This window comes from Musca autumnalis, unplaced genomic scaffold (assembly GCF_047663935.1).
Source record: "Musca autumnalis isolate F117 unplaced genomic scaffold, ASM4766393v1 scaffold_5, whole genome shotgun sequence".
Taxonomy (NCBI): Eukaryota; Metazoa; Arthropoda; class Insecta; order Diptera; family Muscidae; genus Musca; species Musca autumnalis.
The window spans coordinates 159,372,700-159,391,472 of record NW_027412088.1 but is presented as its reverse complement, the minus strand read 5'-3'; the positions used below and the strand labels follow the sequence as shown (position 1 = coordinate 159,391,472).

The 18,773-nt window shown below is 39.6% G+C and overlaps 1 protein-coding gene across 4 annotated transcripts in view; it reads right to left on the bottom strand.

Annotated features, from left to right (window-relative positions):
- Nucleotides 1-268: 268 nt before the first annotated feature.
- GlyT (Glycine transporter) overlaps nt 269-18,773 on the bottom strand; it is a 131,966-nt gene continuing 113,461 nt past the window's right edge. For all 4 annotated transcript variants that reach the window (XM_073990310.1, XM_073990308.1, XM_073990311.1 and 1 more), the window contains exons 4-5: nt 6,634-6,997; nt 269-799 (exon numbers count right to left, since the gene is read on the bottom strand). In XM_073990310.1, coding sequence (XP_073846411.1) covers nt 489-799; nt 6,634-6,997 — 675 coding nt within the window. In that variant the 3' untranslated portion in view covers nt 269-488. The remainder of the gene's footprint in view (nt 800-6,633; nt 6,998-18,773) is intronic.

The following is an 18,773-nucleotide window of genomic DNA, read 5'->3' as shown; positions in this document are numbered from 1 at the left end:
GAGCATATAACAACTATTTGTAGAAACTTTGCCAATCTTTAACAGATTATTTTCAAAGCTGTGGAATGGGTAGTCATATGCCACCTAACAATCGCCCATTTCCAGGCACCTGATTATTCACCTACGCCAATGTCATTATTCTCCCCCTTCACAAAACACACACAAACTTTTAATTTTTCTAAGGACAATTTTAAAGCCTTATTCGTGTCCTTCTCAAAAATACTGGTCCTTGTCTTAGCGACTATTAGGTTTTCATTTTTCCATTTCCTTTTCTTCTTCTACTTCCAACCTCCACCATTCGCAAACATGATTAAATATTGAAAACAAAACCATTAAAAATTTGTGGTCACTTACAATGTTTTGTTGTTGTTGCTATGAAGGTGAGTGGTTTCTTCTGAAACACTTCACAAGCTCTAAGCCCAAGGAGAAAATAATAAAAATATCTTCCCTCACAAAAAAAGCAATCCCCTTCCATTTACCTTTTAAAATTAAAATATAAATTTATTTTCATTGTACTTACTTTCTGTACTCCATTCCGGTTCACAATTCTGCCATGGCAATTTGGTGCAAAACGATGCAAACATATAGAATATTGTCCAGGCAATAATTAGATTATAGTACAACATAACTATGGCCGATACAATAATCATGCCAGTACCCAAACCACTCAGCAATGGACAAAATCGTTGATAGATGGCCACCGGTCCCAAGGCGGCATATTGACCAAATGATAATTCCATGAACATGAGCGGAAGACCAGCAATAATTAACATAATGGTGAAGGGTATAAGAAAAGCGCCTGCAAGGAAACAACACAAACAAAGAAAGAATATAAATAATGAATAATCGGAAGAATATTTAAATGAAATTGAAAATTTAACTCAGCTGTGGTCACTGGAAAAGCTACACAAAATAAAAAACTTGTTTGGTTTTGTCCAAAAAGAAGTTATCAATCAAATAATGGACAGCTCTAGAGAGAAGTAATCAATCAGTCCATTGATTAAAGCTTCTTTTTGACATTAGATATTTCTGGCCTATGTGCTGCTGAGTCCCTAATGGTGTTGCCACTATGTGTTTTGAGATTCACATTTTAATTGGAATATTTTAAAGCAACACATTAATCATCTAATCACGGCATAACATCGCAAAGATTTTGATATTGATAAATAAATGATATCAGATTCACATTAAGAATCTTGGATTCAAATCCCTAAAGTCCATGTTTATTTTACATCTAGTTATTCAACAAAAGTCCAAGGTCTTTTGTTGCTACAGAGAAGAACTCAAAGGCCTTTTGTTGCTTTCTTCTGTACCTTAGTCCTTCAGTTATTATACAGAAGATCTCCGAGGTTTGCTGTTGCTTTCTTCTTTTCTACAGAGGCCTTATATTGCTTCACAGAAGACCTCAGAAGCGTTCTGTTGCTATATAGAAAACCTCAGAGGTCTTCTGTTGCTTTCAAACAGCACCTCAGAAACCTTCGGCTGCAATATAAAAGATCTCGGGTGCTTCGTATTTTTAAAAGAAGACCTCAGAGGTATTCTGTAGCTATATAGAAAACTTCAGAGACCTTATATCGCTATACAGAAGACCACGGAGGCCATCTGTTGCCACCAATAATACCTCAAAGATGTCCTGTTGCAATATAGAAGATCTCAGTGGACTATATAGAAGAACTCAGAAGCCTTCCGTTGAAACACTGAAGGCCTCAGAGGTTTTCTGTTGCTGCACAGAAGATCTCAGAGGCCATCTTTAGTCAAATAAAAGTATTTCAGAGAACTTATGTTGGTATACAAAAAACCTCAGGGGCCTTCTGCTGCTGTACACTAGACCTCAGAGGCCTTATGCTGCTGTCCAGAAGACCTCAAGGCCTTTCAGACCTGTTATATTGTTATATAGACGGTCCCAGAGACCTTCTGTTGCTATGCAGAAAACCTGAGATGCCACCTGCGCTACACAAAAGACTTCAGAGAGCTTCTGTAGCTATATACAAGACTTCAGATGTCTTCTCCTGCCTTACAGAAGACTCAGAGGCCATTTGCTATTGTACAGTATACCTCGGAGGCCTTCTGTTGCCATACAAAATGTCTCGGAGGGCTTATGTTGCCATACAAAAGATCTCAGAAGACTTCTATTGCTATAAAAGTTCTCAAAGGCATCTTTTGCTACACAAAAGTCCTCAGATGCCCACTGTTACTATATAGAATAACTCAAAGGCCTTCTGTTGATATACAGAAGACCTTAGAAGCCATCTGCGCTACACATAAGACCTCAGACACATTCTGTTGCTATACACAAGACCTCAGAATCTTTTTGTTACTATACACAAGACTTCAGAAGTCTTCTGCTACTATACAGAGGCCTTCAGTTGCCATACAAAATGTCCCAGAGTACTTCTGTTGCTATACAAAATACCTCTGAAGCCTTCTGTTGCTATCCACAAGACTTCAGAGACCTTTTGCTACTGCCCAAAATACATCAGGGACCTACTGTTGCCATAAAAAATACAGATGTCTTCTGTTGCTATACAAAAGACTTCAGAGAGCCTCTGTTGCTGCTCTACTTCTATACATAATACCTCAGAAGGCTTCTATTACAATATAGAAGAGCCCATAGGACTTCTGTTACTATACAGAAGACCTCAGAGGACTTCTGTTGCTATAAAAAGACTTCAGAGGCGTTCTGTTGCTACAGGAAGAGGCTTTCTTTTTCTATATAGAATAACTTAGAGGCCACCTGTAACTATACAAAAAACCTTAGAGGCATTCTATTTCTGTAAAGAAGACCTTCTGTTGATATACAATACACTTCAGTAGTGCGATTCTCTAACTCATTTTATGAGTTACCTTCTATCGATATCATCAGAGGCCTTCTGTTGCTATAAAACACCTCAGAGGCCTCTTTTGCTACACAAAAGTCCTCAGATCCCTACTGTTGCTATATAATTACTTCAAAGGTTTTCTGTTGCTATACAGAATATCTCAGAGGACTTCTGTTGCTATACAAAAGACCTCAGAGGCCTTCTGTTGATATACAGAATACCTCAGAGCCATTCTGTTGCTATACAGAAGACCATAGAGGCTCTCTGAAACTCCAGAGGCCTTCTCTTGCTAAAAATAAAACCTTACAAACCTACTGATGCTTTACAGAATATATCAGAGGCATTATTTTCCAATCAAAAGAACTCAGAGGCCTTCTGTTGCTATAAAAGTCCTCAGAGGACTCTTTTTCTACACAAAAGTCCTCAGATCCCCAATGTTGCTATATAGAATACTTCAAATGTTTTCTGTTGCTATACAGAAGACCTTAGAGGGAATCTGCGCTACACAGAGGAATTCAAAGGCTATACAAAAGACCTCAGACACATTCTGTTGCTATACACAAGACCTCAGAATCCTTTTGTTACTATACACAAGACTTCAGAGGTCTTCTGCTGCTATACAGAGGCCTTCAGTTGCCATACAAAATGTCCCAGAGTACTTCTGTTGCTATACAAAATACCTCTGAAGCCTTCTGTTGCTATCCACAAGACTTCAGAGACCTTTTGCTACTGCCCAAAATACATCAGGGACCTACTGTTGCCATAAAAAATACAGATGTCTTCTGTTGCTATACAAAAGACTTCAGAGAGCCTCTGTTGCTGCTCTACTTCTATACATAATACCTCAGAAGGCTTCTATTACAATATAGAAGAGCCCATAGGACTTCTGTTACTATACAGAAGACCTCAGAGGACTTCTGTTGCTATAAAAAGACTTCAGAGGCGTTCTGTTGCTACAGGAAGAGGCTTTCTTTTTCTATATAGAATAACTTAGAGGCCACCTGTAACTATACAAAAAACCTTAGAGGCATTCTATTTCTGTAAAGAAGACCTTCTGTTGATATACAATACACTTCAGTAGTGCGATTCTCTAACTCATTTTATGAGTTACCTTCTATCGATATCATCAGAGGCCTTCTGTTGCTATAAAACACCTCAGAGGCCTCTTTTGCTACACAAAAGTCCTCAGATCCCTACTGTTGCTATATAATTACTTCAAAGGTTTTCTGTTGCTATACAGAATATCTCAGAGGACTTCTGTTGCTATACAAAAGACCTCAGAGGCCTTCTGTTGATATACAGAATACCTCAGAGCCATTCTGTTGCTATACAGAAGACCATAGAGGCTCTCTGAAACTCCAGAGGCCTTCTCTTGCTAAAAATAAAACCTTACAAACCTACTGATGCTTTACAGAATATATCAGAGGCATTATGTTCCAATCAAAAGAACTCAGAGTCCTTCTGTTGCTATAAAAGTCCTCAGAGGACTCTTTTTCTACACAAAAGTCCTCAGATCCCCAATGTTGCTATATAGAATACTTCAAATGTTTTCTGTTGCTATACAGAAGACCTTAGAGGGAATCTGCGCTACACAGAGGAATTCAAAGGCTATACAAAAGACCTCAGACACATTCTGTTGCTATACACAAGACCTCAGAATCCTTTTGTTACTATACACAAGACTTCAGAGGTCTTCTGCTGCTATACAGAGGCCTTCAGTTGCCATACAAAATGTCCCAGAGTACTTCTGTTGCTATACAAAATACCTCTGAAGCCTTCTGTTGCTATCCACAAGACTTCAGAGACCTTTTGCTACTGCCCAAAATACATCAGGGACCTACTGTTGCCATAAAAAATACAGATGTCTTCTGTTGCTATACAAAAGACTTCAGAGAGCCTCTGTTGCTGCTCTACTTCTATACATAATACCTCAGAAGGCTTCTATTACAATATAGAAGAGCCCATAGGACTTCTGTTACTATACAGAAGACCTCAGAGGACTTCTGTTGCTATAAAAAGACTTCAGAGGCGTTCTGTTGCTACAGGAAGAGGCTTTCTTTTTCTGTATAGAATAACTTAGAGGCCACCTGTAACTATACAAAAAACCTTAGAGGCATTCTATTTCTGTAAAGAAGACCTTCTGTTGATATACAATACACTTCAGTAGTGCGATTCTCTAACTCATTTTATGAGTTACCTTCTATCGATATCATCAGAGGCCTTCTGTTGCTATAAAACACCTCAGAGGCCTCTTTTGCTACACAAAAGACCTCAGATCCCTACTGTTGCTATATAATTACTTCAAAGGTTTTCTGTTGCTATACAGAATATCTCAGAGGACTTCTGTTGCTATACAAAAGACCTCAGAGGCCTTCTGTTGATATACAGAATACCTCAGAGCCATTCTGTTGCTATACAGAAGACCATAGAGGCTCTCTGAAACTCCAGAGGCCTTCTCTTGCTAAAAATAAAACCTTACAAACCTACTGATGCTTTACAGAATATATCAGAGGCATTATTTTCCAATCAAAAGAACTCAGAGGCCTTCTGTTGCTATAAAAGTCCTCAGAGGACTCTTTTTCTACACAAAAGTCCTCAGATCCCCAATGTTGCTATATAGAATACTTCAAATGTTTTCTGTTGCTATACAGAAGACCTTAGAGGGAATCTGCGCTACACAGAGGAATTCAAAGGCTATACAAAAGACCTCTGAGGTCTTTTGTTTCTATAATATACCTCACAGGTGTCTTTTGCAGAAGACTTCAAATGCGTACTGTTGCTATATGGAATACCTCAAAGGCCTTATGTTGCTATAAAGAAGACCATAGAGGCCATCTTCGCTACAAAGAAGATCTCAGAGACCTTTTGTCACATGTCTTCTGTTGCTGCATAGAAGACCGCAGAGAAACCTTTTTCCACAAAAAAGTCCTCAGAACCCTTATGTTCCTATAAGTAGACTATTCCTGTACAAAATACTTCAGAGCCTCATGTTGTTATACAGAAGAAATCAGAGGCTTTCTGTTGCTACACAGAAGACCTCAGAGGGCTGTTGTTCTACACAGAAGACCACAGAAGGCCTCAGATATCTTACTTTGCCACATAACAGTCCTCAGGGAGCTCATGTTGCTATATAATAGCCCTTAGTCATTATGTTTACAAAACACCTTGGAGAACTTATGTTGCTATAGAGAACATCTCAGAAAACTTATGTTGCTATAGGAAACAATTCAGAGGACCTCTGTGCTATAGAGAAGAACTCAAAGGCTTCTGTGATATACAGGAAACATTATGTGCCTTCTGTTTCTATACAGAAGAGCTCAGACGGTTTATTTTCTATACAGAATATCTCAGAGGCCTTCTGCTGCTGCACAGAATACCTCAGAGTTTTGCTTTTGTCACATAAAAGTTTTCAGAGGCCATATTATGCTATACAAAGGACGAAGGGGCCTTACGCTGCTATACAAAAGACTTCAGAGGATTTATGTTGCTTTACAAAAAACCTTAGAGAAAAGGCATTCAGTTGCTATACAGAAGATCTCAGAGACCCTCAGAAGCATTCCGTGCTATATAGACGACGTAACAGGCCTTATGTGCTATACAGAAGACCTCAGAGGCCATCTGTTGCTATACAGAGGTGACTACATTGAAAATAATAACACAAACACAGTGATGGCAGGGTTTAACTGGTAAGCTATCAAAAATTTACATATAACAACATTGTACTGGGACCCTTTAAAAACCTCCACTTCTAAAAAATGTTGAATATAAAAATTTTTACTCTGTTAGCAGTAATAATTCGTTTACCACTACTTACCTCCACCATTGTTATAACACAAATATGGAAAACGCCAAACATTACCCAGACCCACGGAGTAACCCAATAGCGATAGCAAAAAATCAAATCGTCCCGTCCAATTGCCTCGTTCCGGTTCATTTGTCTCACTTTGTGCTGTTACATCTAACGTTAGTAGGGCAGCATGTGAATCGACATCACGCAATGTGGCCACTGTCGGCACTGATGTTATGGTTGCAGCCGGCGGTTGGCCTTTGCCAGCTGATTGTTTATCCACTTTGGCAGGTTTAGGTGTTGGTGGTGCCGGTATTGGTGCAGGTGCATTATTGTATGGCATTTTCTGGCCTGGAGGTAAATCAATGGAAGTGAAACGATCTTCATTTTCCTACAATAAAAAAGAAAGAACACACAAACACATCAAAGTCATGACAGATACTCAAATTGAATGAAATTCGAAAAGAAAAATATAATTTAAAAATGATTGGAAAATTTCCGTTCGATCTAATCAAAATAATAAACAAATTTAGGTGAGCGATAAAAATAGATTTAGCCATCAAAATACTGATGACGTTGCGAGGAAGTAAAATAAAATGGAAATTCATTTTCATTGATTATTATTAAAGACAGTTTTTGGCAATAATAGGTTATGACAGTTTATTAAATAAGAGGAGTTAATTCATGAGGATATTGTTACTAAAGAGACAACCTCGGAGACCAACCTATCATATAGAGAAGATTTCAAAGGTCTTCTGTTGCCTAACAGAAAAACTCAAATGTCTTCTGTTGGTAAAATAAAGTCCTCAGAGGCCTTCTGTTCTTTGCTATAAAGCTCAGAGGCTTGCCTGCAGCTATATAGATGAACTCAAAGGCCTTCCCGTTTCTATACAGAAGACATTAGAGGCTTACTTACTTTACTAAACCGAAGACCTCAGAGGCCTCATGTTGCTATACATAAGACTTCATATACCACACCGAAGACCTCAGATGCAATTCACAAGGCCTCCGAAGCATGATGTTGCAGACGAACTCAGAGATCCTCTGCTGCTATACAAATGATACCATAAAAAGGCCTCAGATATCCTCAGTTACAAAATAGCTTAGAGGCCTTCTGTTGGTAAAGAGAAGTCTCATATGTCTTCTATTGCTACACAGAGAATCTCAGAGGCCTTCTGTTTCTATACAGAAGATTTCAGAAGACTTCTGTTGCTATGCAGACGACTTCAGAGACCTTGTGTTGCTATACAGGGGACCTCATAGGCCTTCTGTTGCTATAAAAAGACTTCAGAGGCCGCCCGTTGCTATACAGAAGACCTCAGAAGACTTCTGTTGCTATACAGAAGACCTCAGAGGCCTTCTGTTGCTATACAGAAGACCTCAGAGGCCTTCTGTTGCTATACAGAAGACCTCAGAGGCCTTCTGTTGCTATACAGAAGACCTCAGAGACTTCCGTTGTTATGCAGACGACCTCAGAGGCCTTCTGTTGCTATAAAAAAGACCTCAGAAGCCTTCCGTTGCTATACAGAAAACCTCAGAAGACTTCTGTTGCTATGCAGACGAACTCAGAGGCCTTCTGTTGCTATACAGAAGACCTCAGAGGCCTTCTGTTGCTATACAGGAGACCTCAGAGGCCTTCTGTTGCTATACAGGAGACCTCATAGGCCTTCTGTTGCTATAAAAAAGACCTCAGAGGCCTTCTGTTGCTGTACAAAAGACCTCAGAGGCCTTCCGTTGCTATACAGAAGACCTCAGAGGCCTTCCCTTGCTATACAGAAGACCTCAGATGCCTTCCGTTGCTATACAGAAGACCTCAGATTCCTTCTGTTGCTATACAAAAGACCTCAGAGGCCTTCTGTTGCTATACAAAAGACCTCAGAGGCCTTCTATTGCTATACAGAAGACCTCAGAAGCCTTCTGTTGCTATACAGAAGACCTTAGAGGCCTTCTGTTGCTAACAGAACCCCTCAGAGGCCTTCTGTTGCTATACAGAAGACCTCAGAGGCCTTTTGTTGCTAGACAGAAGACCTCAGAGGCCTTCTGTTGCTATACGGAAGACCTCAGAGGCCTTCTGTTACTATACAGAAGACCTCAGAGGCCTTCTGTTACTATACAGAAGACCTCAGAGGCCTTCTGTTGCTATACAGAAGACCTCAGAGGCCTTCTGTTGCTATACAGAACACCTCAGAGGCCTTCTGTTGCTATACAGAAGAACTTAGAGGCTCTCTGAAACTCCAGAGGCCTTCTCTTGCTTGCTTAACAGAGGACATCAGAGGAATTATTTTCTAATACAGAAGTCCTCAGAGGCCTCTTGTTGCTATACAAATGACCTAAAGGACGTCTGTCGCTATACATAACACCTCAGAAGCCTTCTGTTGCTATACAGAACACCTCAGAGGCTCTCTGCTGCTATAGAGAAATTGCAGAGGCCATCTCTTGCTGAAAAGAAAACCTTATAACCTACTGGCGCTTAACGGAGGAGCTCAGTGACCCCTGTTGCTTAAGAGGAGACATCAGATGCTTTCTGTTGCTTAACAGAAGACCTCAGATGCCATCTATTGCTGTACAGGGGATTTCAGAGAACTACTGTTGCCATAATGAAGACCTTCGGAAAATTCATAGAAGCCCTCTGTTTATGAACAGAAGACCTCAGTTACCTTCGGTTGCTTAACAAAACAGGTCAGTGGCCTTCTGTTGCTAAAGATAAGTCCTAATATGTCGTCTGTTGTTTAACAGAAAAAGTCAGGGGCCTCCAGTTGCTTAACAGAACACCTCAGAAGAAGAACTCAGAGACATTATGTTGCTTAACGGGAGAGAAGACCAATACAGAAAAACTTAAAGGCCTTCTGTTGCTTTGCAGCAATCGCAGAGGCTTTATATTACTTACAAAAGAGCACAGAATCTTCCTGTTATTTTTGTTACGTAACAGAAGATCTCAGAATCATTCTGTCGCTATACAGAAAATTTCAAAGACCTTCTATTGCTATAATGAAGACCTAAAAGGTCTTCTGTTAATATATAGAAGCCCTCTGTTGATCAACAGAAGCCTTCTTTTGATGATCACAGAAGCCTTCTGTTGTTGTACAGATACACTCAGAAGACTTCTGTTGCTATGCAGAAGACATCGGAGGCCTTCTGTTCATGAACAGAAGCCTTCTGTTGCTGCTAACACTTCAGAGGACTTTTGTTGCTGTACAGATACCCTCAGAAAACTTCTGTTGCTATACAAAAAATCTGAGAGGCCTTCTGTTGCTTTGTCGAAGACCTCGGAAAGGTTCTGTTGTTTTTCAGCAGAATTTAGAGGCCTTGTGTTTTTTCAGCAGAATGCAGAGGCCTTGTGTTTCTTAACGAAAGGACTCAGATGACTTCTGTTGGTATACATAAGACCCCAGCAACTTTATATTACATAAAATAAGAGGCCTTTAGCGGTACGCTACACAGGAGACCACGGAAGATCTCTGAAGCCTATTGTTGCCTTACAGAATACACCACATTCATTCTGTTGCTTAACATAATAACTCATATGCTTCTGTTGCTTATAAGAAGACCTCAGGTATCTTCTGTAGCTTCACAGAAGATCTCAGATCCTTTCTGTTGCTTTACAAAAAATATTTTAAGCCTTCTGTTGCCTTACAGACGTCCTCTGCTGCTCTGTTGCTGTACAGAAGACTTCAGAGGCATTATCTATATATACCGGAAACCTCAGAGGCCGTATGTTGCTATACAGAGGACCTCAGAGAACTACTTTTGCAATACGAAAGAATTCAGAGGTCTCATGTAGCTGTACAGAAGACTTAGAGAGATTTTCTTCGCTGGTCAGAAAACCTCTGAGGTCTTCTACATCTGCATCTCTGCATCAATATTTTACGTTACAATCTAATGTTAATTTTGCACGACATCAAAATTCCTCCTGGAAAAAAAACACCAAAACAAATATACTGTCCTACAAGCAGATGTCGCAAATCTGTCATGGAACTTAAGAAAACTTGTGTGAGTTTTTGGCAATAATAGGTTATGACAGTTTATTAAATAAGAGGAGTTAATTCATGAGGATATTGTTACTAAAGAGACAACCTCGGAGACCAACCTATCATATAGAGAAGATTTCAAAGGTCTTCTGTTGCCTAACAGAAAAACTCAAATGTCTTCTGTTGGTAAAATAAAGTCCTCAGAGGCCTTCTGTTCTCAGAGGCTTGCCTGCGGCTATATAGATGAACTCAAAGGCCTTCCCGTTGCTATACAGAAGACATTAGAGGCCTACTTACTTTACTAAACCGAAGGCCTCAGAGGCCTCATGTTGCTATACATAAGACTTCATATACCACACCGAAGACCTCAGATGCAATTCACAAGGCCTCCGAAGCATGATGTTGCTACACAGACGAACTCAGAAATCCTCTGCTGCTATACAGATGATACTATAAAAAGACCTCAGATATCCTCAGTTACAAAATAGCTTAGAGGCCTTCTGTTGGTAAAGAGAAGTCTCATATGTCTTCTATTGTTACACAGAGAACTTCTGTTGCTTAAGGAGATAGCTCAGAGCCCTTCTGATGCTATACCGAAGTCCTCAGAGGCCTTCTCTTGCTATACAAAAGAACTCAGAGGCCTTCTGTTGCTATACAGAAGACCTCAGAGGCCTTCTGTTTCTATACAGAAGATTTCAGAAGACTTCTGTTGCTATGCAGACGACCTCAGAGGCCTTCTGTTGCTATACAGACGACCTCAGAGGCCTTCTGTTGCTATACAGAAGACCTCAGAGACTTCTGTTGTTATGCAGAAGACCTCAGAGGCCTTCTGTTGCTATACAGGAGACCTCATAGGCCTTCTGTTGCTATAAAAAACACCTCAGAAGCCTTCCGTTGCTATACAGAAAACCTCAGAAGACTTCTGTTGCTATGCAGACGAACTCAGAGGCCTTCTGTTGCTATACAGAAGACCTCAGAGGCCTTCTGTTGCTATACAGAAGACCTCAGAGGCCTTCTGTTGCTATACAGGAGACCTCATAGGCCTTCTGTTGCTATAAAAAAGACCTCAGAGGCCTTCTGTTGCTATACAGAAGACCTCAGAGGCCTTCCCTTGCTATACAGAAGACCTCAGTTGCCTTCCGTTGCTATAAAGAAGACCTCAGATGCCTTCTGTTGCTATACAGAAGACCTCAGAGGCCTTCTGTTGCTATACAAAAGACCTCAGAGGCCTTCTGTTGCTATACAGAAGACCTCAGAGGCCATCCGTTGCTATACAGAAGACCTCAGAGGCCTTTTGTTGCTAGACAGAAGACCTCAGAGGCCTTCTGTTGCTATACGGAAGACCTCAGAGGCCTTCTGTTACTATACAGAAGACCTCAGAGGTCTTCTGTTGCTATACAGAAGACCTCAGAGGTCTTCTGTTGCTATACTGAATAACTTAGAGGCTCTCTGAAACTCCAGAGGCCTTCTCTTGCTAAAAAGAAAACCTTATAAACCTACTGTTGCTTAACAGAGGACATCAGAGGAATTATTTTCTAATACAGAAGATCTCAGAGGTCTCTTGTTGCTATACAAAAGACCTAAAGGCCGTCTGTCGCTATACATAACACCTCAGAAGCTTTCTGTTGCTATACAGAACACCTCAGAGGCTCTCTGCTGCTGAAAAGAAAACCTTAGAACCTACTGGCGCTTAACGGAGGAGCTCAGTGACCCCTGCTGCTTAAGAGGAGACATCAGATGCTTTTTCTTGCTTAACAGAAGACCTCAAATGCCATCTATTGCTGTACAGGGGATTTCAGAGAACTTCTGTTGCCATAATGAAGACCTTCGGTAAATTCATAGAAGCCCTCTGTTTATGAACAGAAGACCTCAGTTACCTTCGGTTGCTTAACAAAACAGGTCAGAGGCCTTCTGTTGCTAAAGATAAGTCCTAATATGTCTTCTGTTGTTTAACAGAAAAAGTCAGGGGCCTCCAGTTGCTTAACAGAAAACCTCAGAAGAAGATCTCAGAGACATTATGTTGCTTAACGGGAGAGAAGACAAATACAGAAAAACTCAAAGGCCTTCTGTTGCTTTGCAGCAATCGCAGAGGCTTTATATTACTTACAAAAGAGCACAGAATCTTCCTGTTATTTTTGTTATGTAACAGAAGATCTCAGAATCATTCTGTCGCTATACAGAAAATTTCAAAGACCTTCTATTGCTATAATGAAGACCTAAAAGGTCTTCTGTTAATATATAGAAGCCCTCTGTTGATGAACAGAAGCCTTCTTTTGATGCAACGAAGCCTTCTGTTGATCACAGAAGCCTTTTGTTGTTGTACAGATACACTCAGAAGACTTCTGTTACTATGCAGAAGACATCGGAGGCCTTCTGTTCATGAACAGAAGCCTTCTGTTGCTGCTAACACCTCAGAAGACTTTTGTTGCTGTACAGATACCCTCAGAAAACTTCTGTTGCTATACAAAAAATCTGAGAGGCCTTCTGTTGCTTTGCCGAAGACCTCGGAAAGGTTCTGTTGTTTTTCAGCAGAATTCAGAGGCCTTGTGTTTCTTAACAAAAGGACTCAGATGACTTCTGTTGGTATACAGAAGACCCCAGCAACTTTATATTACATAAAATAAGAGGCCTTTAACGGAACGCACAAATGTAGGGGCCTTCTGTTGCTATACAGGAGACCACGGAAGACCTCTGAAGCCTATTGTTGCCTTACAGAATACACCACATTCATTCTGTTGCTTAACATAATAACTCATATGCTTCTGGTGCTTATAAGAAGACCTCAGGTGACTTCTGTAGCTTAACAGAAGATCTCAGATCCTTTCTGTTGCTTTACAAAAAATATATTAAGACTTCTGTTGCCTTACAGAAGTCCTCTGCTGCTCTGTTGCTGTACAGAAGACTTCAGAGGCCTTCCCTTGCTATACAGAAGACCTCAGTTGCCTTCCGTTGCTATAAAGAAGACCTCAGATGCCTTCTGTTGCTATACAGAAGACCTCAGAGGCCTTCTGTTGCTATACAAAAGACCTCAGAGGCCTTCTGTTGCTATACAGAAGACCTCAGAGGCCATCCGTTGCTATACAGAAGACCTCAGTTGCCTTCCGTTGCTATAAAGAAGACCTCAGATGCCTTCTGTTGCTATACAGAAGACCTCAGAGGCCTTCTGTTGCTATACAAAAGACCTCAGAGGCCTTCTGTTGCTATACAGAAGACCTCAGAGGCCATCCGTTGCTATACAGAAGACCTCAGAGGCCTTTTGTTGCTAGACAGAAGACCTCAGAGGCCTTCTGTTGCTATACGGAAGACCTCAGAGGCCTTCTGTTACTATACAGAAGACCTCAGAGGTCTTCTGTTGCTATACAGAAGACCTCAGAGGTCTTCTGTTGCTATACTGAATAACTTAGAGGCTCTCTGAAACTCCAGAGGCCTTCTCTTGCTAAAAAGAAAACCTTATAAACCTACTGTTGCTTAACAGAGGACATCAGAGGAATTATTTTCTAATACAGAAGATCTCAGAGGCCTCTTGTTGCTATACAAAAGACCTAAAGGCCGTCTGTCGCTATACATAACACCTCAGAAGCTTTCTGTTGCTATACAGAACACCTCAGAGGCTCTCTGCTGCTGAAAAGAAAACCTTAGAACCTACTGGCGCTTAACGGAGGAGCTCAGTGACCCCTGCTGCTTAAGAGGAGACATCAGATGCTTTTTCTTGCTTAACAGAAGACCTCAAATGCCATCTATTGCTGTACAGGGGATTTCAGAGAACTTCTGTTGCCATAATGAAGACCTTCGGTAAATTCATAGAAGCCCTCTGTTTATGAACAGAAGACCTCAGTTACCTTCGGTTGCTTAACAAAACAGGTCAGAGGCCTTCTGTTGCTAAAGATAAGTCCTAATATGTCTTCTGTTGTTTAACAGAAAAAGTCAGGGGCCTCCAGTTGCTTAACAGAAAACCTCAGAAGAAGATCTCAGAGACATTATGTTGCTTAACGGGAGAGAAGACAAATACAGAAAAACTCAAAGGCCTTCTGTTGCTTTGCAGCAATCGCAGAGGCTTTATATTACTTACAAAAGAGCACAGAATCTTCCTGTTATTTTTGTTATGTAACAGAAGATCTCAGAATCATTCTGTCGCTATACAGAAAATTTCAAAGACCTTCTATTGCTATAATGAAGACCTAAAAGGTCTTCTGTTAATATATAGAAGCCCTCTGTTGATGAACAGAAGCCTTCTTTTGATGCAACGAAGCCTTCTGTTGATCACAGAAGCCTTCTGTTGATCACAGAAGCCTTTTGTTGTTGTACAGATACACTCAGAAGACTTCTGTTACTATGCAGAAGACATCGGAGGCCTTCTGTTCATGAACAGAAGCCTTCTGTTGCTGCTAACACCTCAGAAGACTTTTGTTGCTGTACAGATACCCTCAGAAAACTTCTGTTGCTATACAAAAAATCTGAGAGGCCTTCTGTTGCTTTGCCGAAGACCTCGGAAAGGTTCTGTTGTTTTTCAGCAGAATTCAGAGGCCTTGTGTTTCTTAACAAAAGGACTCAGATGACTTCTGTTGGTATACAGAAGACCCCAGCAACTTTATATTACATAAAATAAGAGGCCTTTAACGGAACGCACAAATGTAGGGGCCTTCTGTTGCTATACAGGAGACCACGGAAGACCTCTGAAGCCTATTGTTGCCTTACAGAATACACCACATTCATTCTGTTGCTTAACATAATAACTCATATGCTTCTGGTGCTTATAAGAAGACCTCAGGTGACTTCTGTAGCTTAACAGAAGATCTCAGATCCTTTCTGTTGCTTTACAAAAAATATATTAAGACTTCTGTTGCCTTACAGAAGTCCTCTGCTGCTCTGTTGCTGTACAGAAGACTTCAGAGGCATTATCTAGATATACCGGAGATCTCAGAGGCCTTATGTTGCTATACACCGGACCCCAGAGAACTTCTTTTGGAATACGAAAGAATTCAGAGGTCTCATGTAGCTGTACAGAAGACTTAGAGAGATTTTCTTCGCTGTTTAGAAAACCTCTGAGGTCTTCTACATCTGCATCTCTGCATGAATATTTTACGTTACAATCTAATGTTAATTTTGCACGACATCAAAATTCCCCCTGGAAAAAAAACACCAAAACAAATACACTGTCCTACAAGCAGATGTCGCAAATCTGTCATGGAACTTAAGTAACCTTGTGTGAGGCAAAAATTTATTTGGAAATTGCCAACAATTGACGTTGACACTTTTTTGTTTTGTTAGTTTGTTTTCTCAGCTAGTTTGTCGAAAGGAGGGCTGGCTGGCGTTAGAGGCTACATTGGGTGTTACAATAAATGCAAAAAAGACATGGCTGGAACATGTGGTAGACTCATATCCCTCCCCATCGACAAGATTTCATGACCACAGCAGCAACGACAACAGAGGGAAGCAAACAACAACTGTTGTAAAGTAAATACCCAGCAAACCAATCGTACCGACATTGTAATGAAAGCGGAACGAAATTCGGACGCTACGTCCGATGTCGGATCCAAAATCCTAACGATATCTTAACGAAAGTTGATGAAGTGGTTAACATAATTTCGGAAAGAAATGTCGGAGCGAAATCGGATCGATTTCGGTGAGAATTCGGAACGAAATCGGAAGCAAAACCTTGGGAAATTCGGAAGGCGAATTTTTTCTTTCGAATGTTACGTACAGATTTTTGAATGATGTCGGAATAATGTTGTATGAAAATCGAAGGTACCTTCCGTATCTTCCTAAAGATTTCTGAACGATTTTGGAATAATGCCGAATGAATATCGAAGGAAAAAAAATTTCTCTGACGTTTCTTTTTTATTGATAAATTTTTCTTTGTTATGTATTTTATTGAAAGATTGTAACTTCAGAAGTTTTTAATGATTTTTTTGTTGTTATAATTGTGTACTATAGTAGAACAATGTAAATTTTAATGTACGAATAGGTTGAGTCTATCAGCATAGACAAATAAATTGTATAGACAAAGAAATGCTCTCACCAATGTTGTTAACATTGAGTTTGTTGACAGAAAAACTCAATTAAAAATGCCAATAAACACGAGTTTATAAATATTTTTTTTTAACAAAAACTGTATGGGCTTAGTTTTTGACGAAATCTACATCCTCAGATAGAAATATACAAGAAAGTCTTTCCATTTCCCCCCAAAATCGCCTTCGAACAATTTTGAGTTTTTTCTGTTTAGAGTCAGTTGACAGCACATTACATGAGTATTTCTTTGTCTATACGATAACTTATCTATGCTATCAACACTAGCCTGAATAATTGCATGTTGCACTTATATTTAAAATATTTAAAAGTTGTATATGCGAATTTTATAGCCAACCATTTTGTTTTTCGACAACAAACTAAAATGAAACCAACCCCTTGCTGTTAGATATATACAATAGATGGTTGTTGTGAGGAGGGAAATTTGTTTCCGACATATCGATCTCAATTCGTACCGAAATCGGAAGAAAAACGTTGGTATATTCGAGGGGAATTTACTTCCGACATTCTCTCCGAAATCGAAAGGAAATCTAAACGAATTCCCCTACGAAAAATCGTTTAGAAATCGGAACGAAATCTGAAAGATTTTGCTTCTGAAATTATTAAGACATTTGGTTTGCTGGGTATCTCAGTAGACTCACACACATACAACCACTCACTCTTATGCTAATGTATTTTCCATTATTATATGTATACGTTGTTGTGGGTGTGTTTGGAAATGGCCTTTGCCTTTTGTGAGGACTCCTTCGAATGATGACTGGACGTTGATGGTGGCGACAAGGGATAACAACACAAAGCATAAATGTAATAGTTTCCTTGTACCTCAGTTTGTAGGAGGAGGCCATCTCAACAAAACATTGTTTTTTATTTGTTGCCTAAGTTTTTCTGCTTCATCCAGTTGTTGTTTTTTTGTCGAAATGAAATATCAACCACGTCAACAACAATTTGGCTAAAAGCCAATTTAAACATTTGATAGCTGGAATCTATCGTTGTACAAAAAAATTTAGTTTTTCTTTCGTTAATTTCATTCGTTTATGTGATAGCTTTGCACTGTTGCAGAACATTTTAGCTTGTTTTTGTGTGTAGAGTTAGGCAAATAGTTCACTGCCAGATAGCAGCTTAATAAATCCAATAGAAAGCTAGTTATAATAAACTATTTTTGTGTTCAGGGGGTCGTATAGCCAGCCAGGCAGCCAGTCAGCACCGTATGTGAAAAATATGTAAATTTCGTAATGACTTATTGGCATATTTTAATCATTAATAACATTAGGCTAAATATCTCATATACGTGTATAAAAAATAAGATGTATGAATGTGCTTATCTAATAAATCATCAAAATGTTCTTGGCATCGGATTTTGGGGGAAATCCCATAATGATTCATATTAGAAAAATTGCTCAGTGATTTATTTTTATGAAATGTGACAATATGTCAGACATGTGAGGATAGTGGAAAACGATTTTATTATAATGATATTTAAAGGTATATGTAGGTGTTGGTAGAACTGGAAATTTGTCAAGGACTTGTTGTAGTTATGGAAAAGGAATTTTCAAAAAAATATATATATTTTTTAAAAACAATGAGGGCCATATTTCATTATGTTTTAATTAAAGGTTTTCAAGAACACCACATTTTTAAAGGACCAATAAATCTGGATTTTACAACAAGGACCACAGTAATAAAAATTTACATTTTTATATCCCCAGCCTTTTAGCTAAGGCCAACGGATCAACCGATGTGATCCAAACTATGGATCTCGTCATATTTTTATACCCTCCACCATAATATGGAGGGTATAAGTAAATTTGTCATTCCGTTTGTAACACATCGAAATATTTATCGGACACCCTATAAAGTATATACATTCTTGATCAGGGTAAAATTCTAAGTCGATATAAACATGTCCGTCTGCCCGTCCGTTAGTCTGTTGAAATCAAGATACATCTCGCAATTTTAAGGATAAAGCTTTGTAATGTGGTATAGAAGTTTCTATTACTCCTAGGATGTTTGGTATTGCAAAAGGGCTATATCGGTCCACGTTTTGATATAGCCTCCATAGAACGGTACCACCCGGTTTTCGGTATTTTTAAGGTTTTAGCCTTATTATCACACCGAAATGACTGAAATTTGGCACTTAGTCTTCGTTGGGAGTATTCAACTTTCCTCCCGTAA